At 39.4% G+C, this 26118-nt stretch overlaps 1 protein-coding gene across 1 annotated transcript in view; it reads right to left on the minus strand.

Annotated features, from left to right (window-relative positions):
* The window catches only part of PLEKHG7 (pleckstrin homology and RhoGEF domain containing G7), a 1339509-nt gene that overhangs the window by 804023 nt on the left and 509368 nt on the right, over positions 1-26118 (minus strand). The window contains exon 3 of the mRNA XM_044087653.1: positions 19932-19954. Coding sequence (XP_043943588.1) covers positions 19932-19954 — 23 coding nt within the window. The remainder of the gene's footprint in view (positions 1-19931; positions 19955-26118) is intronic.

Consider the following 26118-nt stretch of genomic DNA (forward strand, 5'->3'; position numbering starts at 1 on the left):
AACCCGCGCCCTAAACCTAACTCACTTATCCCACCCCTATCCCTACAGACCATCAACATCACACACTTACCTTACTCGCACCCTAACGTCCGTCACTACCACATACTTACACATCCTTCCCCATCTCAGTGTTCTCAGCGTCGGTGTTTTCCTCTGTCGGTCTTCTAACTTGTCGATCTTCTGGCGTCAGTGAAGTCGTTTTTGCTCTTCTGAACTGTCGATGTAGTCAGGTAGATCCATATATATATATATATATATATATATATATATATATATATATATATATATATATATATATATATATATATATATATATAGGCTACCCCTTGGGTGCTGTGTGCTCCAGGCCCCTGTGCTCTGATCATATCTTGCCTACCCTTCACTAGGAGATTATAAACCACCAGGGAACTAAGGACCCATCCCAACCATCCAGCTGTAACAACACCTCATAAGAGTAACCCTGTGCTCTCCCAAGAAAAGGAATAAGAGACTTGCCTATCCTCCACTAGGAGACTATTAACCACCAGGGAACTAAGGACCCATCCCAACCATCCAGCTGTAACAACACCTCATAAGAGTAACCCCGTGCTCTCCCAAGAAAAGGAATAAGAGACTTGCCTACCCTCCACTAGGTGACTATTAACCACCAGGGAACTAAGGACCCATCCCAACCATCCAGCTGTAACAACACCTCATAAGAGTAACCCTGTGCTCTCCCAAGAAAAGGAATAAGAGAGTATGTGTTATTCTTAATACTGGCTTTATAGTTAAATCATTCAACTGCTTAATCCTTGTTGTTGTTAATTGTAAGCCTCGCAGCCTGATCACCCAGTAGCCACACCACCCCCTATATCCTCTAGTCTAAGGATAGTCCTTCTTACAATTTTTAGCTTTCTTATCCTATTCAAATAGATTGTCTTTCTAGCCCTAGTCTAGCCTTCCCCATTTTTTTTACCTCTGCTGTTTTTAACCTGATTGCCCACTAGGTGGCACCCTCTTATCTATTCATAGTTCATAGTACATAGTTTAGTGCTAGGCTAGCTGCCCTTGTGAGCCATTTTGGGCCTAGCCAGTTGTCCATTGTGAGACTCAAACCCTGCACCTTCTGTTTGTAGGGCAAACACCTTAGCCATTAAGCCACCCTCCCAACCCTTCTTGTAGCCCCCATTCTTTGAAAAGCTTTCCTCTTTTTAAAACTGATTTTTAGCATTCTTACTATTGACCCTACCTATAACCTGCTCTGCTCCAATTTCCCACCTTCCACCTTTACATACTCATATACTACTTCTTAATCTTTCTGTACAGATCTCAAACCTACTTACCCCTGCAGGCAGTATTCCACAATCAGAATTCCACTGATTGTTCACCTTGACTGTCTCACTCAACTGTCTCTACCTGCTCCGTTCGCCCTACGGGCTCACTCCGCTCCCCTCCCTACCCCCAATTCCCACCCACCCCCAGGGGCCCTACACTTATTTTCGCTAACCACACCCCCATCTTCTCTGTACCAATCAACTACTTTTACCACTCCCCACCCGATTTACATCCTTACCTCTCCTAACCTTATCATAGATACTCCCTATACTTACAGTTTCAACTTACCAGCTGCTACTACTACACACCCCTATCTATTTAACATCTGATACAAAGATCATAGTTAAAGTTTCCTACCTTAATCAATTAAAACACATAGCCTTTGTCTCTCTCCTACCTCCTCTAATAATTACCTACATATTAACCTCCTATGAACAACCATTACACCCAAACCTTCTATTCCCCTCTAAATCCACTTCCACACCACTACTAGCTATCTACCAACACAACTATTCCACCACAACTAGTCCCTGCTACCTGCAAGCCAAATATCATAGACTAACCCATATAAAATATAGTAACCTACATACAAGAAAAATATTTTTTTATTTCTCTAAATTTAACAACCCCTCATATAAAACATTCCACCTAGCCCTACTAGATGGAGACATTCATCCTAACCCTGGCCCAAACAATATTCCCAACACTGTACCAAGCAACTCTTACATAACTAATACACATACTCCTAATATACCTCCCTCTCTATAGCACATCTTAACATTCGAAGCATTAAAAACAAGATTGCCCATCTTCATGCCCTATTAGAATTCTACCAATTTGACATCCTATGTTTATCTGAAATATGGCTAAAATCCTCCATTAATGACAATGAAGTCACCCCACCTGCCTAAAATATCCTTAGATTAGACCGTATTATCAAAAAGGAAAGGGGCGTAGCAGTCCTTTATAAAAACAATCTATAAGTCACCACTTCAAGCATAAATCTAGCTATATTTAATAACACTGAAATCCTTGTCACCAAACTTCAAATCAACAAATTCAAATCCATTAACATTGCTTGTATCTACCTTCCCCCTGGAAATAACATTAATACCCTTGAATGCATTCTGAACTGGCTATCACTCAATCTTCCACAAGAAACTATAGTACTTGAAGACTTTAACATTGACTGGAAGTCCTGTAGTACCCCTCATCCCACCACCCATATTAATCTTTATGGCTTCTCACAAGTCATCACCTCCACTACAAGAATTAATAAAACCAACAACAAGGAAAGCACATTAGATTGGATCCTTACCAACTCTCCACATCTCACATACAAAGCAGGAACCCTCCCTGATGATCTGAGTGACCACTCATTTACGTATATCATCAGACACAAAACTAGCATACCTAACCCAAATACCTATCAGACAATACGGACTAAAAAATTCTTCAACCCTGAACTTTTCCAACTAGAACTCAAACACTGCAATTGGTCACCACTAAAAATACTCCCTCTAGATAAAGCAGTTGACTACTTTAATTTCAAATTCTTAGCCATCCTTGACCAGCATGCCCCAGTGCGCTCTATTAGAAATAAAGCTAAAACTGACCCTTCGCTCACCATAGCTACCAAACAGAAAATTCTCCTTAGAAACAAATCTTGGACAAAATGGCACACTACCAGGAATCTTACAGACCACCAAACCTTTAGACAACTTAGAAATACTACTAAAAAAGCTATACTATTAGATAAACAAAACTTTTACATCCAACTACAACAAACTAACCAAAGGAACCCACAAAAATTCTGGTCCAGCATCAACAAACTCCTACACCCAGGCCAGTCTACTACTCCTAGCCCAAAAGACTCTAGCCACGAGAATCCAACACAAACTGCCAATGCCTTTAATTCTTTCTTTACAGATGCCATTCAAACACTAGCTAAGCAATTATCTCCAAGTTCCCCTAATCTAAACACCTCACTAACTTACCTGATTCCATCATTTCAGCTAAAACCTGTTCCTACTTCCTTCATTTGCTCTCTTCTAGAAAAATTAAAACCTACTACCCCCTCTGCTGACCATCTACCTGCAGAATACCTGCAAAAAGGAGCCAAAGCCATAGCATTCAACATTTCCATACTAATAAACAGAACTATAACCGAAGGATATATCCCATCTATCTGGAAAATCTCACATATCATCCCCCTTCATAAAGGTGGAAACTCCATTGACATTTCAAACTATAGACCAATAGCTCTACTCTCTCCACTAGCAAAAATTATGGAAAAGTGTGTCCATAAGCAACTACTCACCCATCTTATCGAAAATAACCTACTTGCCAACTGTCAACATGGGTTTAGACCTAACCACAATACCACCACAGCTCTACTCTCCTTCACAGACTGTATAAATTCAAACCGTAATAACAATACTCTTTCCTCGTCTGTCTTCATTGATTTATCTAAGGCTTTTGACATGGTTAACCACCAGCTCCTTATAGAAATACTTAAATCTCTTTCTCTAGATACACTAGCCTTAAAATGGTTCAAATCCTACTTAGATAATAGGCAACAGGCAGTACTATGGGAAAACAATCTATCTTCTCACCACCCCAATTCACTTGGTGTTCCCCAGGGCACCATATTAGGCCCACTGTTATTTTCCATTTTCATTAACGACCTCCACCAAGCAATTCCACATGCAACCTGCATTCAATATGCAGACGACTCCACCATTATTTGCTCAGCTAAAACTCCTACAGAGCTACAGTCCCTGACACAAAAAGCATTTAATACAGTTGAGCAATGGTTTTTAAACCGTTGCCTCCTACTTAACCCTAAAAAAACTAAACTTCTACTCTTTGCTCCTACTCGCAGGTCAACCCCTCTTAACTTCACTCTTATATCCAAGAACGGGACTCTTATATCTCCTGACCTAACCACTAAACTTCTTGGAATAACCATAGATAATAACCTAAACTTCGATACTCATATTAACATCACTATAAAAACAGTAAATAAGAAACTGGGATCCCTTTACAGAATCAGACCCTTTCTTACTCCTTTAGCCAAAACCACTATAGCTAGAACTCATTTAATCTCTACCCTACTCTATGCTTCACCCATATTTACCAATCTCTCAAAAAATAACCTCAACAGACTTGCTACCTCCTATCATAGTATTGCTAGATTTGCCACAGGTTCTCCTTTTAGAACACATCATTGTAACAACCTAAAACAATTAGGATAGCTAGAGTTCCAAAACCACATGCTATTTCACCAACTTGCTATTATCCATAAGATCCTGTATTACCCCACCAGTACACCTATAATGACTACTCTCATAACCCCCAACAATAATCTTAAGAATTTACGCTCTTCTAATAAGTTACTTATTACTACCAGCAAATCCAACAACTCAGCTGGAGATTCGTTGTTCTCTAACTCTGTAGGCAAACATTGGAACATACTTCCCTCTGAACTCCTATCTCTGTCCTCTATAACACTTTTTAAACAGAAACTAAAACAATTTCTCAGTACTCATTGGCTATGCCCTTGTACTAACCCTGACTAACTTTTTGTCTATTTCCTATGTGTTCTCTGCTTCTAATATGAGTATGTTCTATCTACTGACATCCTCTTGCTGTTTCCTATAAATCTTGTATTTCACTGTATCACTTGGTACAATTGTATAAGTAAACAACTTTATTATGCTATTTTATTCTGCATGCACAAGTACACAACTATTTTGTTTTATATTTTTGTTTTTCATATCTCCTCATCATGAGCCATGTACTCTTGTAATGACAACTGCATCAAGTCTGTATGGCTGAAACTGTTTAGAACTTTTAACTACTGTTTTACTTCTCTGAATTGTGACAACTTTTACTGTATATATTGTGTTTGTGTTGGAGCTTTTCTCCCTGGGCCTCTACTGAAAATGGATTTGTATTCCAGTTAGACCAGCCCAGTCAACAAATGTAAAATAAATAAATATATATAATATATATATATATATATATATATATATATATATATATATATATATATATATATATATATATATATATACACACACACACACACACACACACACACACACACACACACACACACACACACACACACACACACACATAGATATAGCTATAGCTATACATACACATACGCATTTATTTATTTTTGGGGGGCTATGTTCAGATGCTTGCTTCTCTGGAATGTCCAGGCTGTCACATGTTTGGCCACACCCTCTACGCATGACCACAACTCATGACGTCATATAGTAGCCACACACGTCTGTGTCCCCCTTTGCACCATTGAGAGATGGCAACCTTGGCTACTGCTCTTATGGAATGTGTCCTTACAGAAGAGGCATGGGTCTTACCATGCTTCACATAACAATATAAAACTGCTTTAGAAATCCAAGTAGAAATAGTCTGCTTGGAAACAGGCAATCCTAGAGCCCTGGGAAGATAGGGAAAAAAAACTGGTTTAATTTCCTGATAGGTTTAGTCTTGTCAACATAAAATCTAAGTTGTCTATGCACATCCAGCAACCAGGGTGTGCAGTACCTTCTCACTAAAATCATGGGGAGAAGGAAGGAGGTAGGTAAATGAATGGATTGGTTGAGAGACAACTCATTGACTACCTTGAGCATAAAATAAGGGTTGGTACACAAGGACACCCTGTCTTTATGAAAAACTCAAAAGGGGGAGAGGCCATTAGGGCCAGGACCTCAGACACATGTCTGGCTGAAGTTAAAGTAAGTAGAAGTACAGTTTTTCAGTGTTGCAGGGAAGCTGATAAAGCTGGCTTGAAAGGGGAGGGGGGGTCAGCTTTTCGAGTACAAAATTAAGATCCCAGGGAGGAAGGATAGGTTTCCGGGGTGGTCTAATGAAAAGGACAACTTTAGGCAATTGTTTTGCCTTAAATCTGCTAGCTGAGGGGGTGTAAAGGTAGACAGGCAGAAAGACTGATGTGGGCTTTCAGTGAAGAGTAAGCCAAGCCAGCACTGAGCAATTCACACAAATAAGAAAGAACCAAGGGAACTTCCACTGATAGTGAATCCTGGTTTCATGACAAACATCAAACTGGAAATCTCTTCTACTTAGATAGGTAATATTTTCTGGTATTGGGTTTCCTGGCCACCTGCAGGGTCCTTAGCACATCCTCAGAAAACAGGTATCTAAAAGGAATTAAAACCCTATCACCCACAGCGTTAACTGAAGGGTAGACAAGTGGGGATGGATGAAAGTTCCTTTGTCTTGTGTCAGAAGGTGCACCCTGTGCGGTAACTTGTGATGATTGCCCTTGGCTAAATACAGGAGAAGAGGGAACCAATGTTGTCTTGGCCAAAATGGAGTCACCAGCAAGATTTTTGGATTGTCCTGATGAATTTTGAGCAGGACTTTTGGAATGAGTGGTAGGGGAGGGAATGCATACCAAAACATCCCCTTCCAAGAGAATGACAGGGCATCTACCTTCCAAACCAGAGGATGTGGAACTCTGGCACAAAACTGTGGAAGTTGTCTGTTCTTGGGAGAAGCAAAAAAATCTACTAGAGGTATACCCCACTGGTGGACAATGTCTAGAAACACATCTCTTAGAAGCATCTATTCATGGGACTGTGTTAGAGACCTGCTCAAAGTGTCTGCCATGCAATTTTGGCTGGATGGAATGTACACGGCCTGAAGAGTTACCTGATATTGGACTGCCAGCTCCCAAGCCTGGAGTGCCAGACTGCATAATAGGTAGGACTTGGTCCCTCCCTGCTTGTTCACATACCAGAATATGTCATATTGTCTGTGAACAGCTTTAAAGGTCCTGGGAGGAAGAGAGGATGGGTAGTAGTAGCACCCTCATCTCCCTTACATTGATGTGTTCCCTTTGTTGAAATGGGGACCATACATCTTGTGCTTTCAAATTTTGGAAGGTTGCCCCCCAGCCCATATCTGAGGATTCTGTGCACAGCTCTTGGACTGGTGGCAGACAGTGCAATGGAAGATCCACTCCTCGAGTTCCTTCTTCAGACAGAGGATGAAAGGAACTGGAAACTCCAGAGGATGCGAATGCTGCATCCGAACTGTCTTTAAGAACTGCTGGAGTTTTGTCATGTGAAGTTTTGACAGCGATAGCATTTAAATGGTGGATGCCATGAAGCTCCAAACCCTGAGGAACTCTCTGGCTGAAATGTGGTGCAGAGGTAGAAGGCCTTGGAAGTGTGACATGAGGTCCTGCATCTTCTGAGGAGGAAGGGAGATCCTCATGAGGTTTGTCTGTATCCTGCACCCCAGGAAGATCTGATCCTGAGATAGAAAATCCCAGACTTTGTAGAAGCCAAATAGCAAAACTTTGGGGTCTTTAGGAGGGGACACGTGTTTAGTCTTCTGCTTCTTCTTTTGATACAGGTCTCCCTATGTAGTGTAAGTGGCCCAGATGTAGGCCTACATTCAATTATATCAGAGTGAATTTCCTCCTGCACAAGAATCTGAGGTATCCCCTTAGGGCCTTCAGTAATCACGAGACTAGGCTCCCTCTGTACATCCAAGACGGATGCCTACTCAGCCTCTGAGGATGCGCCTCTGGTCAGATCCAAAGTGGCCTCAACATATGGCTTGGCCCATGGAACCAGAACCAGGAACTGTACATATCTCCAGGCTCTCATCTGCCTCAGGAGAGACATCTGTGGTAAGAGGAAGAGCTGAAGGCTCATGCCTCGGGTTTTTGCCCTTCTGCTTCATAATCGACTCGGACTTGGGACCAGAGGATCCCTCCATTGTGCTTTTAGCTAGCAAATTTAAACACTGATTTTCCAAGTAAATGGCTAAACAGGAAGGTCTACTCCTTAGAGTCTTGGGCACAAAAGCCTGAAAAATGGGACAAGAGCTGTGGTCATGGGTAGGCCCTAGGCAGAACAAACACTGGAGATGGCTATCTTTATGTGGAATTTGTCTTCCATACTGCCATTCGCCTTTTTTGGATGACACAAACCCTACCACAAAGCAGTAGCAAAAGAAACAAGAATTCCCCAATGGGGCAATTATCTGAGAAAATTGCTGGAACACAGCTAATGACTCAACAAGCAGACTGACGTTTGAGGTGGAATTTGGACTGGCAGCAGAGAAGTTCTGAGGTTGGTGCATGCTTACACCACTTTTACGGCCGACATACGACAGCATCCTATGCCTATGTGTTATGTAACACGCACTCTACAGTAGTGAAAGACTTTTGTATACTGGCCATTGGGTCACCTATGGCAGAGAACTCCATCATGTAAAGAACACTGCAACAGATGAATAGAAGGGCATCAAGTTATGCACTCTGCAGGTCAGTGGTACAGTGAACCCTTTTGAAACATTTACAACTTAAGTAAGTACTCACAGCATGACTAGGCTGCACCCTCTGCTATGTGTAGGGACAAGGTGGGCCAAGAGAAGCCTTATTTATTACAGTAGAAGAGCACTGCTTGTCATGCTCTACTCCAACCAGTAACTGAACAGCACAATGTGTTTTCATGTCATTAGAGAGTTTTTAAAGTACAAAGCTTAGCAGCATGTGCTCCAGCATGAATGCAATAGCTATGGTCTGTTTGAACCACATTACCCATTCATTGTTGAACGTGTGTGTGTGTGTGTGTGTGTGTGTGTGTGTGTGTGTGTGTGTGTGTGTGTGTGTGTGTGTGTGTGTGTGCATGCGTGCCGCTTGTGTACATATATGTGCATGTGTATGAGTGAGGCACAGTCTGCATATGTGTCTCTCATAGTGTTTATGTTAGTATATGTAGGGAGCAAGTAGTATAGCATGTTAACTGGCTGTGCAGTTCACAACATTTGGACTGGCATATGGCACAGATCCCATTTTTGCATATTTGGAACAACTTATATCTCCTATGAAGTTTTTCTTAATGAGTGCCTTTGCTATTATCATAACTTTCAAATGTCCGTTGGCCTTTTACAGAGAGGGACAGTACAAGTGTGTAAGTTGAACTTATTTTAATGGTAGATGCTCGAATGATCACTGCTTCAGTAGCCTCAACAATACGGTGTTATATCCTGCCAAGGATATAATGGCTGGCCAGGTTCCAAAGCTTCAAGGCACCTTCCATGCACCCATACTGTCAAGCACCTCTAGCTGAGCTAACTAAAAGACAAGTTTGGGCATGAAATCCTTAAGAGCTTTACTGCCACCAGATAAGTTCATTTTGTAGAAAAAATCAATTTTGTTAAATTTTTGGAAATGCACCCAATAACTATTTTAGATCATGCACCAATAATAACTAAAATTAAAAAAAAAAAACATAATAAAAGAAAATGAGACACTGGAGATTTCCCATCTATCAGTTGAAAAGAGAGGAATTCAATGAATGGATTTTGGAAATAATTCAGGAGCTACTAGAGAAGATAGAAATTTCTTCTAAAAACATAGCTAGGGAGTGGGATAAGATTAAAGTGGAGTTTAAAACTAGGGTAGAAATAAAAGAAAGGGAGATATGGTTAAACAGTAACAAGAATTATTTAGAGTGATTGACAAATTAAGTATTGCAAAATAGGGGGAATCTGTCAGAAAGGAGCAACTGCAAAATGCTAAATAGAAAATAAGGGATTACTTCGACAATATGCACAAGTTTAGAAAGATTGCTGTTAAGCAACTGTTTTTTTATAACAATTATAGAGCACAAAAACTTTTAGCATAACAACTCAGGCAAAAGAAAGTGGAAAGGGTTGTCACCAAGCTTTGGGAGCCTATAACAAGGAAGATAACAACAGCCCCTTTAGAAGTATTAGAAATACTTCAGAAATGTTATGAAAGCTTGTATAAAGCAGAGACATATGGAAATCAAGAAAAGGTACAAATAAAAATGTTTATGGAAGAATTAAATATGCCTAGATTAGAGGTAGATGAGACTCAATTACTAACAGTTAGGATAGGAAGGGATGAGATAAAAATGGCTATGTATAACCAATTTACAGGAAAGTCCCCAGGAATAGATGGCATTCCTGAGGAAGTTTGGAAGTTAGGAGGAGAAAAACAGATAAAGATCTGGAAGGTTTTGTTAAACAGTATTTTAAAAGAAGGAGAAGTACAGCATCCTGGAAGAAGGCAGTGGTAACGGTAAGACTTAAAGAGGGTAAAGGTCCAATGGATCCAGCTTCATACAGGCCCATTTCAATACTAAACCATGATCATAAAGTGTTTATGTCTATAATGGCTAGAAGAATGGCAAAAGTTATACCAAAATTGATAGATATGGATAAGTGTGGTTTTGTGGAGGTGAGGCAAACATTTGACAATATGAACAAAATATCGATGATCCAGATGGAAGCAGAATGTAAGAAAATTCCACTTTTATTGGTGGGTCTTGAGTCGGAGAAAGCATTTCACAGAGTAGACTGGGACTTCATGAGCAGGGCAATGGAAGTATTTGCTTTCCCTGATGCAATTATAAGGTTGATTAGAAGAATATATGAGGGATCTCTGGCACAAATTAAGGTGGGTGGGGTCCTCTCTAACAATTTCTACTTGAGTAGAGGAACCAGGCAGGGTTGTCCACTTTCCCCTTTGGTGTTTATTATTATTGGCAAAGAAAATAAGGGATTCAGAAATTCAAGGAGGTAACTGGCATGGTAGTCAGGAAAAGCTGACTCTGCAGATAATATTATTTTCTACATGACAAAACCGGAAACAGACATTGCATTGTTGTGGAACATTTATAGACAGTTTCAAATCTTCTTGGGATGTAATATTAATGAAGCTAAAAGAAAGGTAACAGTGGTCAATTATATACCCATGCACAAATTGGTCCAACAATATCCATATTTCTGGGGATATGATAAAATGAAGTATTTAGGAGTATGGATTTGAAATGACTCTGTTGTGGCAGCTAAGGATATGTGGGAAGAGACTAAACAGAAGATAATACAGAAACCGAGAAACTGGAAGCTTTGTTATATGGATATGGATACTAAGTTACAAACCATTAAAATGTTTTTAATTCCTTTAGTCTTATACACAGTTCAGGCATATTTTATCAACTAGAGGAGAAGCTGTGGATAGCAATTAAAAAAGTTGAAGGATTTTATCTGGGAAGGAAGACAGCAAGGGTCAAGTAGGATAGATGATTCTTCCAATAGAACAAGGTAGACTAGGATTACCCAATTTGAGGGGGTATTTTAGATCAACACAGTTAAGACTCTTGTACACTGCTTAAGCAGAAAACTATAATTCAAAGTGGAAAGGAATTATGCTGATACATGGAGGAAGCTCAAGAAATAATGCAAAATTGGGATTTTGGATGCAGACTTTTAAGGAGAAAATAAAAATCTTACAGAGTATTATATTAATAAAATAGCAGGGAGTATTCTAAAAAACAAACCAGCACAATAATGGAGCAAAGAGATTTTGCCAGTAGGGATGACTGTGGTCAGGGATACACATAACAGGCAAGAGGGAGCTGGAATTATTGGACAAAACTGGCAAAGAAAACAAGGTATTGGGAACAAATAATTAGAAAGGGAAAGGTAATAGAATGGAAACAGGCTAATAATTTATTTGGACTGCAGGATAGAGATTGCCTTCCCTATGAAGGATTGATATCAGAGTATAGGCAAAGAGAAAGAAATAGGAGGCTTCTGAATGAAAGGCTAGCACTGGTAGAATATTTAATAGAATCTAGAACAGAAGCTGCCATTACAAAAGGAATAATTAGTAAAGCATATAAAATACTGCATGATAACTATAAGAATCAATCAGAGGAGCTTAGAAATTATTGGGAACAGAGACTGGATAAGCAATTCACAAAGAGACAATGAGAGGATATATGTATATCTCCCAAATATGCAACAAAGTCTAGAAGATTTAGAATACTGACATGGAAGTGTTTACGTAAGTATATTATACCCCATGTAGACTCCAAAGAATTTTTCCTTGGGTGGATAGCAAATGTTGGGAGTGTGACGGGAAAGAAAGAGGTGGCTGGGAACATATTTTCTGGGAGTATAATGAGCTGGCAGACTTTAGGGATTCCTTGCAGACTGCTCTGTCGGAGATGCTGGGTCAGCAGATTGGATTGACTTGGGAGATGATTTTTTTGAGCTATGATACAGAATCAGAATTGCCTAGACATAGTAAAGCCTTGCTGAGTCTAATTATGGTGGCTGCCAAAAAAAGCAATTACTAGAAAATGGAGATCAAAGTCTAGACCAGCTTTACTAGAAGTAGTAAATATAGTAATAGAGATAAAACAACTGGAATCTTTCAAAATGGAAGGGAGCAAATTACATAGGAAAAAATGTGAATTGTGGGAACAATATATGCAAAGCAGGAACAAGGTTTAAGAGGCAGGATTTGAATGAGACATATAATGTTTAACTGACAATGACTGGATAGATTATAAGTGATGTATAATGACTGCAACTACAGTTGTTTCAGTGGTGTCTGTGATGTATACTGTTTGCAACTAAAGTGGTGTCATGTTCTTTGTTTTTCATTTGTATAAATGTAAGATTGCCTATGTCGTGTGAAAATGTAATAAAGATGTCTGTTGGAAAAAAAATCCATTTATTTAAATTTTTGTTAATGTTTTATTACTTTCCTCTTTAGGAAAGTTATTTTAAGGCTAGGACTTAAAGTATTTAATGGACTGTCTCAAGACTGTAGCACTCGTTTCTTTCTATAAGTTTAAAAGCAGTTTAAACTAACTGAAAACATATTTTCTGTGGAGTAATTGTATTTATTTTTCCACTGCAGGGCTGCCATAGTGTTTTAAAGTGTTTTATGTACTGTATTTTTTTTTTTTTTGCCAAAAAAAGAAATGTTTGTGGACTGGCAGTTTTACCAACATTTACTGCTTGCCTTCCCTGGAAAAGAGGCACCATTTTCAGCGTGACTGTGGAACAGACCAGCAGTCCCACATTGGTCTTTCTTCCAGCCACAAAAAGAAAAAAAATTATGCAAACAGGCTTTGCCATGACAGCAGGCTAGCAATCTGCCACAGCTGCAGTTGGGTGACTCTGCTGTGGCCATTTGTTTTACCTCAGACCACTCATCTTTTACCTTGGATCCCTCTGTTGTAGCACCTGCAGCCATTATGGACCAGGGACTAGCCACCTCCTCTGCAGCTAGAGTGGTTGGCAAGGGAGAACCACTCTGACTGGTCCAGAAGACGGAACAGGAAAAGTTTTCCTGTTGCATCAGAATGATGTGCCCATCCCTGGGGAAGCAGCTACTAACACGATTGGCCCCATTTTTCCCACTGAAAAGAAACAGAAAACCAAGCATGTATCTTCCCCTACTCAAATTTCTTTGGAGAGGACTAGTTTACTGGAATTGGCTCAGGGTTTAATTCAGGCTACTGATCCTTCTTGTAAAGTAGTTTCTAGTAAAAGAAAGAGGGATTTCTTTTTCCCAAAGAGATTGAAGATTCTCAATCTGAACAGGAAGATGCAGGGACAGATTCAGGATTCAGAGTTTTCTCCTCAGATTTCTGTTTCAAACGCAGAGGAGATCTCAGTTTCTGATTTTCCCTTTGCAAGTTTCTCTTTCTCTGAGACTGTTGCTAGAATGTCCCAGTGTTTTCAATGGGAGAACCCTGAGTTTTCTCAGTCCATCAGAAAATACTATTAGTTGTTACAAAAGGATTTTCCAGAACCTACACCCATTCCTCCTATCCTGTCTGCTTTAGAGGATGTGTGTCTTACTGACTGTAATTTTCCTGATACTCAGTCTGATGTCCCTAAAAAAGGCAGGTAGGCTGTATAAAATTATTCAGTCTTTTCAGTTTTTATACACTATTCCCAAACCTGACTCAGTGGCTATATCCTTAGTTGATTCCACTGCTTTCTAATAGCATGATAGGTATGAGGAAAAAAGGGTATTCTTCTGCAACTTTGATTTTCTAAATTTTTAAATATCGTGTACATATGTTAAAGTTTGTTCTGACAAATTGTGAATCAACTGTGGGTAGACTTTGACAATATCAGTTTCATTCAGTAAATAGACAATACCGATTTGCTTTTACAGAGATCACAACACCTCTGTTGAAAGGTTCTTTAGCCATCCATCAGCAAGCTTGACATCTGGCTAATATAAAATGGCCTGTCTCACTGAAAGGAAGTCATGCTATTTGCAGGCATAAAGAAAAAAATCACATTTCTGATTGGCAGTAATGACTTCAGTTTCTTGTTATATATAAGAGCTGTGCTGATAAAGGCTGTGCCCTGTATCACATACGGCTTTATTTCATCAGTTTACTGTGTCTTGACATGTTCCATATACTATGTCTACAGCTCATATCAATCTTGGCTCACTTTATCGCCTAATAAAATCTATGACTTGAAATCAGAACTCAAGTGGTCAGATATATGCTGCTTATCCTTCTCCTCTACGGAGGGACAGTACATTTCTAATCAAATCTGATGTAGCCAAAATTGAGTTTGTGCACTGTAGAATTGTTAAATTTGCATGGGTATGCACAGTTCTATTTATCACAGTGTAACTGCTGTTGCACATGCTCACAGGCTGCAAAATTTCCAGCTTTCTACTACCCAGAAACCACTCCATCAAGGCCCAGTTAATGCCTTGATTGTCTAGTTTTCAGATGTATCTGACCCCACACGACTGTACTACATCCAATACAAATGCCATTAGTATCCATAAAATCCAAAATCCAAAGGCAAGTAAAACTATTTATTAACATAAAACATACGAAAGGTTAATAAGCACTTTCGTCTCAAGCTGTAAGAGGCTTTATCAGTTTTGATGGCTCAGGATGACTTTTTACATTTTTTGATAGTCTTGTTTGAGCCATCTTTTTGACACACTGCTTTTTGCATTACATTTGTCGTAGTTTTCAGATGTGCATCTACAACACACCTCTACTGTTTACAAAAGTTTCTGCCTAAGGTATACATAAACCAGATTGGTGTTCTATGACAAATCTTTCTGCCTAAGTACCAATTGACTCTGGAATTTACTACCAGTTAAACTGTAACACTGCCTTCTGATTCCTTAAGATTTGGACACGGATCTTATTTTTGAGGCAATAATGAGGTCACCTAAATTACATCTCACTGTGCTATTTATTCATTATTCATGCCAGAATATTCACATCACCCAGGATTATTAACATACCTCTCAACTGTATAGATTTCTGCAGAATGTCCAGATTTTTTCTTCATGTTTTTGGTCTGTGCCTCATAAAAACTTCAGTTTTCAGGTAAATCTTTGAGGACTGAAGTCAGAAAATAATGACAAATATTTAAGTTTCAGACTTTATACCCTTCAGAAAATTCATGTGAATGCAAAACCTGTTATTCTAGCAACTTTCTACATTTATAAAAATGATATTTAAAAATGATCCCTATTTTTGGACATTTGCCCCCCCCCCCCCCCCCCCCCATTATTTATGGCTTTGTCCAGATTTCTTGCTTGAAGTTGAGAGTAATGTCTTACAATTTAGCCCCATCCCATTTACTTATTTATTTCTGACCAAAGGATGACCTGTCAAATGAAAACTGGCTAAATGCATTTCCTGATCAAAAATACAGTCACAGGTACATCAGGTCAAAACTGGAAAGGGAGCTTTTTATGGGGGATGGGGGGATGGGCTGCATCCACCCATAATAAGTTATATATTCAACTTCAAATCACTGGACATTGGGGCATGCCTCCTAGCCTCTTAGCACAAGAAATCTGAACAAAGCCACAAATAATGTGAGTGTGTGTGTGTGTGTGTGTGTGTGTGTGTGTGTGTGTGTGTAGGAGGGGTGGGAGTAGAGGCCAGAAACTGGAACAGATTTTAAGTATTGCTCTTATTAACTTGGAAAGCTGCCAGAATAACAGGATTTGAATTAGCATGCATTTTCTAAGGAATATTAAGTTTGAATCCCAATTGTCTGTCATTATTTAGTGACTTCATTCCTCAATGATTTGCCAGAAAACCACACAATTTGTGAGGAATAGACCAAAAAATATGAGGCAAAACCTGGACAGTTGAAAGGTATGCCTTAGGGTGGTAAACAGGAACTCCATACAGCATCCACCCAAGTTATAGAATTTTCTGTCAAAATAATAAAACTCTGATTCTTCCAAAATGGATGGCTGATTTGCCTTCTTCGACTATATCTTGTCTACTCTGCTTTATTCCTCACCACATCAAGTACTCTGTTTCACTTACACTGCTTCCTTACAGCCTACTATGTTTCTCTGCCTCCTAATACTTCAGAATCTTTACTGGCTCTCCATCCCACTCCACTTAATGGCTTGTTCTTTTACATGTTTATATTTATGAACCAGCGACACCAGATACAAGTAAAGGCTGGTTGTTGTTTGTCTTTTTGGCTTTTCCCAGTTAGGGGTTGCCACAGCAGAGCTCCGGTCCGCTAATGATTGGCAGTTGATTTTTATGGTGCCGAGTTGCCAGCCCAACGCCCAACCTTTAGCAAAGGCACGCCCATTCATGCATGTCTTTTGCAGGCCACTCGACCGTGGGGAGGACATGCAGACTCCACACAGAAGGCACATCAGCCGAGAATCGAACAGGAGAACCTCTTGCCATGAGGCAACAACGCTACCGCTGTACCACCGTGGCTTCTACAAGTAAAGGCTGGTAATCAAATGAAATATCCAGATCCAAACAAAACAGATAACCAGCCCCAGCACAGCAAAATGTATACTATTGTTGGATGCACAAAAAACTTTCAGAGCTTCCCAGTATATATAAAAAATCTGTTTAACTCATCATAAAACAAAAACAGAGATAGGTGCTTTCATAGCCTTATACTACCGGCTGCTTCATCAGATCTAACATGTAACAGACAGAAGAACTTTTAAAAAGGTACAAAGTTACTTCATCAAATAACATGACTGTAATAAGGGCCTTAAAGGGACCGTCTCAGTTAAAATGATCCCCTTGTCAGCCTGCAGTTCTAAAACCCACTTAGTTTTCATACATTCAACCTGGTTTTGACATCACCCCATATTTTATTACATTTATACAGTTTCAGCACCATACACTTGAATTTATGTGAGTTGCCATGCTTTAATATATGTTTACTTAAAGCATTCCTACTGTCCTGTTTCCATATCTCATACAGGTGCTCACTTATCGGATCTTTCAAACAACTATTAGTTTTACCCACATAACTGTTGCATAGCATACAGAAAGTTAAGTAAACAAGCTCACTGCTTTTGCAGGTGGCATAAAAGTAAAAAGTGTAAGTGTGTCTTGTGGTGGGGTGCATATAAGTAGTGCTGGTGTGCATGTAACTGCAAACATTGCAGGTTTCACAAACATATGTACACTGTCTGTTCAACAAATATTTCTTTTTACTAAGAGATTTATAACATAAAATCTTTAAAGATCTATTGCTTTTATAACAGAAGCATAGTGAGTTACCCAATACATTCTTATATCTCATATCAGACGTTAGAATATGCCAGTTTCTTTTTATCACTTATACTGTATCAGCATCATTAGTTTATATTCATGCTTATTTGTATGTATAACCATTATATGTTGCATCTGTTGCTCCGTGCTGGCACATATGCATTTCGCATATAATGTTTCTATTTGTGTGTTGCTCTGTGTATAAATTCACTAGTATAGTCCTGAGAAAATTTTGTTTAGTATACTGCTAGTCTTTAGTGTTATGTATATAGCTATCTGTTGTTTGATTATTTATCAATTTGAAATATGTTTACTGAATAAACCCCATTGAGTCAACAGGCCTATTGCAGGGAATAACTTGGGAATCGCATTCCAAAAGACGCATGTGTAAAATCTAAGATTCAGGTTACAAATATGTGGCCTGTGCTTTGGTTGAGTTTTCCAGATTTGGAGGATTGGTTTGTCCTACTGGGACAGTTCCCTTTCTCTCTCCTCAAACACAAATACACACACACACACACACACACACACACACACACACACACACACACACACACACACACACACACATACATGACTGCTGGACATAAAGTAACTGAACAATAACACTGCTTATTTCTTCACTATCAATCTATTTGAAACTTAACATTTGTATATGGAATCTACCAGCTTAAAACACTAAACAAAAGAAACAAAACAGAATGTACTCAGTTTGATTGGCATCGACATCTATGGAATCTATACAATTAAAATCTGCAAATGTAATTAGCAGTAAACAGAATAGAGTTTGTATAAACGTGTAAGCACTTATGCTAATATACAGTACAGAGTTTTTATGACATCATAAATATTTTATGCAAGAAATAACATGACTATTTCCTTTACATAATCACTATACAAACTATATAAGCCACCTTAGTGTGATAAGGAAATGACAATACTTGCAATATGATGTGGTGTTACAAACAATTAATGTAATGGATGTTTTACCACTATAAGTACTACAAGACAAGCAGGAAGTGGAAAATAAAAAAAAAACAAAATGGGGTTTTGCTCAAGTTAGTAATTTTATTTTATTTTTTTCTTTTGCAGTACCGAAAAGGTATGCTGTCATAAATACATACTACTCTGGGTTGATGAGGCTATACTTGGGATAGAGAGGAGGATAATTTTGGAAGTTGCTGTACAGTTCCAAAAGCCCTACCTACACCACTGTTTTAAGGGCTTCTGTTCATCTGTGGGATGGTAGTGGCTGCAAAAATAGCAGTTCCTGCAATACACTGTGAATGACTAGTATATGGGGCTGAACTGGTATGAGTGACAATCCCCATTTATCTGAATACATTTTCTAATTACTTGTCCGTGTACAGTGATGCTGTAGTTAAAGTAAGAAAATGAATACTGGTAAAATATCTGAAGAAAGTAATCTGGCCAAAAATATGTTAGATTATGACTATTTCTTGATATACACATTACTTTGTCTCAACCACATTTCTGTGTTTTAGTGGGAAGGGGAGCTGTCTGCACTAGAGTTATACTTTTCTTTCTCTGAGCAGCATCAGTGCAAAGTACATTTATTCAGTTTGGTCATCTCTGAGAGCTGCTCTTCCCAAAGTTGTGCCTCCCACCACCATCCAAGAGCAATTGCTCATTTTATGATGCCCAATGCTAAAACTGCGCTGTGTTCTAACTGCTTTCCACAGACAGCTGTTTTCCAAGTGTTTTTACATTTATACATTTGGACCACACTGCTGTCTCTGCTTCTCCTGACTATAATCAGTGTACCTACAGAGTACAGAGCAGTCAGGATAGTTTAAAGTTACTCAATGACTTTCTGTGACACTTTTATAATACCAAAACACCCAACCAATGTTCAGCAATTGACACTTACTCTGACTATAACAGCAAATTACTTTAACAGTTCTGTCTCAATGAATAAATGAATTTCTGTATGAATTTGGCTTGGCCTGCTTACTAGTAATTTAGAGTAAAAAATAAACATCTAAAATGACACAGTATCAGAAATAAAAGATACAGTCATATGAATTAATTGCAGTTCTGTTTTTTTCTCCTTATAATTTATATTTCAAACTTTTATTCCTTACCTAAGCTGCATATCATGTTAGCCAGATTGCCAAAGCAAAATTTGAAGTTTGGTACACAAATGTGAGCAAAATAGTATTTAAGATTAAATATGGTAAAAAGAAAAGGCATCTTTATGCTTACCTTTTTGATCGGCGTTCTGGTTTCTGTTATAAAAAAGAAAGAAAAAAATTAACAAGCAGATCATTGAGTTTTCTCATCAAAATATATACAACACAGATCACTAGAAGATTTATTTGTATAAATAATGTAGGGTATAAAGATTATGGATACTGACAATAATACTGGATTAATGAGGTGAGCTGTGTCTGTAGCAAAACGGCTAAGACTTGCACTGCTGCAGACTTCAGGACTGCTTTGCACTTAACACATTTTACAACTTGTTAAGCCCTCCTTCTTGTTCTAAAAATATGTTATTTCCTCATGAATCTGTAGTTCCGGAGCAGACAAAAGAGCACAACTCCACAACAATCACAGCTGGAAGGCAACTAGGTTGCTTCCTGTGGCTGCAGATCTAAACTTTGGTCTTTGATACTATCCAGTGCCAGATGCAGAACCTGATAAGGCAGAATCCCAAGTTAAAACTTCCAGGATGACTACCCTATGGAAACATACCTTTGATCACCGTAGACCCAGAGGAACACCATGACCTAGAGGACACAAAAATCTTGTAATGTTTTACAAAGGAGTTTAAAGAACACCAATAAGCAGCAGCACAAATGTCATCTAAAGAAGCACCACAGCAGAAGTGAGTGGGCACAGACACAGCCCTGGTAGAATACGCCTTAAGAGAAGAACACACACACACACAGATTCACACACACATGCACGCATACACACACACACACACACACACACACACACACACACACACACACACACACACACACACACACGTGCGCGCGCGGGCACACATGCATACACAAACCACACACACACACATATACACAAAAATTTAGCAATTTGAGAACTATTTCAAAATTCACTTTTGATAACAGGTTTACCTTTGTGACCTTTTGAAACAGAAAGAAATAACTGACCATCTTTTCTGTTAGGCTTTGTTCTGCCAACATAGTATCTGAGCTGCCTGTATTCATTCTTGTAGCCATACCGGGATATGAAAACTGACCAGTGAATAGCCTGGCTCAGATTAGCCTTTGTGGCTACCTCAAGCTTGAAGAAAATTTTCATATACAAAGAATCCCTTTCCTTATGAAAGACAATGAGCAATAGTGGCAATAGTCCACAATTCAAAAAGTCTTCGGGTTCAGGCAACAGCTGCAAAGAAAATAGTTTCCCAAGACACTGATAAAACAGTGGTTTCATATGGATAATATTGACTTTTAAGCATGACATAAATATCCCAAGATGGAATTAATTCCTATACAGGAGGCCTGAGTAGAGCAGCAGCCCTAATGAAAACCTTTCAGACTCTGAGCTAAACTAAGGACTGACTGTTAACCGACATGGAAGTCATAAATAGAACCTAGCTGGACTTTAACAGAGGGAAAGCAAAGCCTGCAGTAAAAAGCTTCTGAACATTAACTTAATACAACTGAAACTGGGTCTGAAAATTAGGTGTGGAGTATATGCAATACAGCCTGCTTCCATTTACATTTAAGTTTTCTCCCTAAAGGGACACTGGACAGAAGACAACACATAAATCTCTAGCCAAAATATCTCCTGACCTAACTATTAATGGAAGTAATGTAGCCATAAAATCAGTTTAAGGGCATATAAATGTAGGTGAAGTCTCCCAGGAGGGTGAGTTAGAAGACAGAAATGGGGGGGGGGGGCGGTAAAAAAAGTGAGTAGAAATTTAAAGCTGAAGAAGCAAAGGTAAATAAATCTTTCTAGGCCCATAACAGACCATTACAATCAAAATGACCTTATATTAGAATTCCAAGATGGATGCACATTGAGTAACAGCTTAATTACAGCTCTCCCATTGTGAAAACACAAACTCAGAAGAGAGAACCAGTGAACTCATATTTTTGGGTAAATTTTAGTAACTGGGTAGTAAGTGTACTGCCTGGATGACAGCAAAAAAGAAAATTAGAGAACGTGAAAAAAAATCAATCACAAAACTTGAAGAAAAACACTGACTGAGAAGAATTATGAACCTGTTCAGCAAAAAGCAGCGCAAGCTCTAGCTGTGGTGCAATACATGACTTCCAGTAACCTAGAGGAAAAAATATGTCAAATACACTCAGTGCTGATAAAATAAACAAAACGCTGATGGAGTATACCAACTCAAACAATAAAAGATTGTAAAAAATGGAAGAAGCTTTAAACAGATGTTCAGATGAGGTGATAAAACTGTATAAATCAGAGGTCAAAATGAAGAAAAGGTTGTCTGAATATGAGACTGCACAAGAAGAGATGTTTCAAAAATAATAGCATTAGAGGTCAGAGCACGTACGGAAAACCTGAGACTTTCTGCTGTACCAGAGAAGCTGGAAGAAACAGACTGTATTAATTTTATGAAAGCACAAATAAGCAACTGGACTGGTATTCCACAGCAGGAGTTGTGAATGGAAAGGGCACATCGTGTGTCACACTGCCAGCCCAGCTGTCTGGAATTTTGTAAATAATCATAAATCACTTGTGACTATCAGAATGATTCATATGCTTGTCTTACAAATGTATTAGAACTATATGCTATGTGTATATTAAACTACTGGTACAGAAGTGTGTGTTGAACAGGGTTTGTACAGTACTGAGCTTCAAGGATGTGTCTACAGTGTACCTGCTGGCTTAGAACAGAAATGTATATAAACTATATACCTGGGCAAATGTATATGTTTTAACAGCAGAAACTAGAACATACAGAGTTAACTTGCAAAACTTCAAGAAAATAGTTGAAATTAAATTATTTTATGATTGTGCTATAAAAGCTAGTTTCAGTGCAGTAGCAGACAGAATGTCTAGAGCTAGACATTTTTTATATTGTCTTGAAAGAGACATAATTACTAGGTTTCAGATGTAAAAGTATTTTATTGTTTTACGACTTCCAGGATCTACAAACATCTGAGAGATACATATTTTTCACAGAGGGATGCTAAATTCTGTTAGTCCCGACAATGGGGGTTTAACTTGGGAACTAAAGTCAGGTGACAAAAGGTGATGTCATCCAAGCTAATCCAGCAGTAATATTTCATATTAACTTAAGAACTCTCTCAGGGAGAGACTGTGCATTTTGTATTTTGTCTTTGACGTAATAAGAACATCCATTCATCACCATATCTGTACTTGCCTTGCTATAAGTGAGTTTCTAGGGCATAGTAACTCTTATAGATTCAGATAGGAATATAGTAAAGTATAGCTTAGATGTTTTCTTTATTTATTTGAGACTGTCCTGCAATGTTGTTTTAAATATTTCCTGTGATTTTGAACTCTGATGTAACTGATTACTTATTTAGTATTGTGTTCTTCTTTTATTATTTATTATTAAATATATTCAAACCTTGTAATTGTGGCTGGTCTGTTTAGAGAGATTTAAGCTATTAGAGTACATGCAGATCTATAAAGTGACACTGTACAGGCCAGTCCTAAACAGCCTTGCTCTTGATCAGACTACTATTTGGATTAACAGTAACATTACACAGTAAGATTGGACACCCTTTGTTAAGGGCCTTAAAGTAGCTGATAAGAGTTAACAGGTGGCAGTCGGAACTACCTTATAGTCTGGGCAGAAGGGAGAATAGCTAGTAAACCTGTGTCAGCCTTCCCCAGGTGTGTGCATGTATTTGTATATAAATCAAATCAAATCTCAAAGAGTGTGAGTGTCAGCTATTTGGGCAGGGACACGATCCACTGGTTGGACAGAGATGGTACTGGAGATCTTGGTTTGGCCACTCAGCTGAGATCTCAGCCCTATAGCTGTGCCAGTGGGGAGTCTTATTGTGGTTCTGGAGAAAGAGGGAGAAACCAGACCCAGACCGAATGTGATCTCTGTGTGCTCTTTAGGGAAATTGTGCTTTACTGTATGTATGTACTTGTCATCCTGCCAGTGTGTACATTCCTCACTGTTGCCAGTGGTTAGGATTAAGGCTCCTTGATTACTGGGCCAGTGCTGGCACGTCACATATTAATTGGCTGGCAGTGGTGGGATATCTACATCGCCTATTAACCTGACTTGTAGTGATGGGATATCCACATATTAGGATTCAGTGGTGTGAATATTGAATACCTGTAGCCTGTGAACAGTGGTCACTGCAAGTGTTTGTATTCTCAATCAGCCACACAGTGAACATTCAGAGTTTCATATCACAATTGTTTTATTTTTTTTTTTGTTAGCTTAGTTAGTCAGGGAGAGCAGGCAAGCATGTCAGCAGAGGAGTATGGCAAGCTGCAAGGAGCCAGTTGGCTAAGATGTGCCAGACTAGAGGACTGGTGCATGCCAACCTGACTAAAACAGAAATGATTGCAGGCTTGGGCACAGCTGCATCATAGACCAGCAATCAGGAGGACAACCAGGCTGGCCTTGGAGATGTACAACTCTCAGAAAATGGACAGTTCAGCCTTTCCACAGAGGACTTAAAAATCCATCTGGACTTAAAGAGACTTGAACCAGAGGCCAAACAGTTGGAAATAGAATTGTTTAGCTTAGAATCAGCAGAGAGACTGCAGCAGGAGAAAAAAATGGAAATAGAAACAGCAGAGAGACTGAGAAGTCTGGAAGCTGAGGAAAATGAGAGGCAGAGCAAAATAAGAAGGAGATGCTGACTCTTCACCAGAGTCATGGAGGTAATGGGGAAGGGAGTAACCAAACCCCAGAAGCAACAAAGGTCAGTAAATTTCTTCCACAATTTACAGAGGATGACAATTTTGATAGTTTCATTCATATGTTTGGAAGGGTTTGTAAAATGTATAATGCTGACAAAGGGCTCTGGGTATGGTTCTTTACTCCATGGTAAAGGTGCAACTGCTATTTCTAAATTGTCTGATACTGACTGCTTACATTATAATACTGTAAAAAATGTATTTTAGTATCTTTTAAGTTAACACCTGAAGCTTAATGAAAAAGTTTTGTGAGCATAGACGTAAGGCAGATGAAAGTGTGTGTGAATATATTGCTGAACTAAGCACTTATTTTCATAGGTGGGTGAGTGGATGTCAGGTCACTACTTCTGAAGGGCTGGCAGACCTTCTGGTGAGGGATCAAGCTCTTAGAACGTTGCCTGAGGCATGAGAATTTGGTTAGCTGATAGACAATGCAATACTGCAGATGAGCTGGGGAAGAAAGGAGACCTATACCAAGCAAGCAAGGCATCACTACACAGGAAAGGGACACCCAGTGCTGTTCATGGGTCTAAGGGAACCCATAGTGGGCAGCCCAGACTGCCCCAACAGAGTCTGGCAGTAGCAGGGGAAGCCACTAGTCCAGCTACACATCCAGGACCAAGGGTTAAATGTTTTAAATGCAACCAGTGGGGCCATGTAGCATACAGATGTCCACGGAGGCAACGTGGGGAAGAAAAGGTGGGAGAGCCAGTAAGTAGGAATGACAAAATGCCAGCAGTAAGTTGCCTCGAGACAACAAGGGTACCAAATTACTACAATAGGTTATATCTTATTTTAGTGGATGGGAAAGAGGCCATTGCTATGAGAGACACAGCCTCTGACCTAACCATTGTGAAGCCTGCAATGATTAAAGAAGAGCACTACTTGCTTGGGCAGTCTATTCCAGTCAGAGCTTTAGGAGGGGCCCCATTCCAAATATCTTTGGCTAGGGTTCACCTTGACTGGGAGGGTGGAAAAGGAAGCAAACAAGTAGGTGTGTTTGAGAATATTCCTACAGATGTCTTGATAGGGAATGAGTCTGATAATGCAGTACCTTGTGTGCATGCAGTTACACACAGTCAGGCTTGGAGACAAACATGTGGGTCTGGTAGGCCGGGGGAGATGCAGACAGACCACACAGTTGCAGCCAGGACTGGTGAACTGGTTACTTCATGGAGGGAACTACCTAGTAGCAGTGAGACTGATGGTGAGCCACAGCTGCTTGTGGGTACGGATGTGCCCTTGGACAGAGTGATTGCAGGGGCAGAGGTGAGTAGTAGTACCCAGACTGACAGTAAGCCACCGCTGTTGGAGGATGCCAGACTTCCTGTGGAAGGGGAGCTGGGAAGGGTTACAAAGAGAGAGTTGCGACAGGCTCAACTCTCAGACCCTACATTAGAAGGCCTGAGGGAGGTAGCCAGTGAGGCACCTGATTCTTAAGGGAAAGGGGAATTTGCATACTGGGGGAAAGTACTAGTGTATAGAGAGTGGACCCCTGAGGGAGGGCTAGAGGGTGAGAGAATAC

The sequence above is a fragment of the Protopterus annectens genome, chromosome 11.part0, assembly GCF_019279795.1.
Source record: "Protopterus annectens isolate FY-2018-M chromosome 11.part0, PAN1.0, whole genome shotgun sequence".
Taxonomy (NCBI): domain Eukaryota; kingdom Metazoa; phylum Chordata; order Ceratodontiformes; family Protopteridae; genus Protopterus; species Protopterus annectens.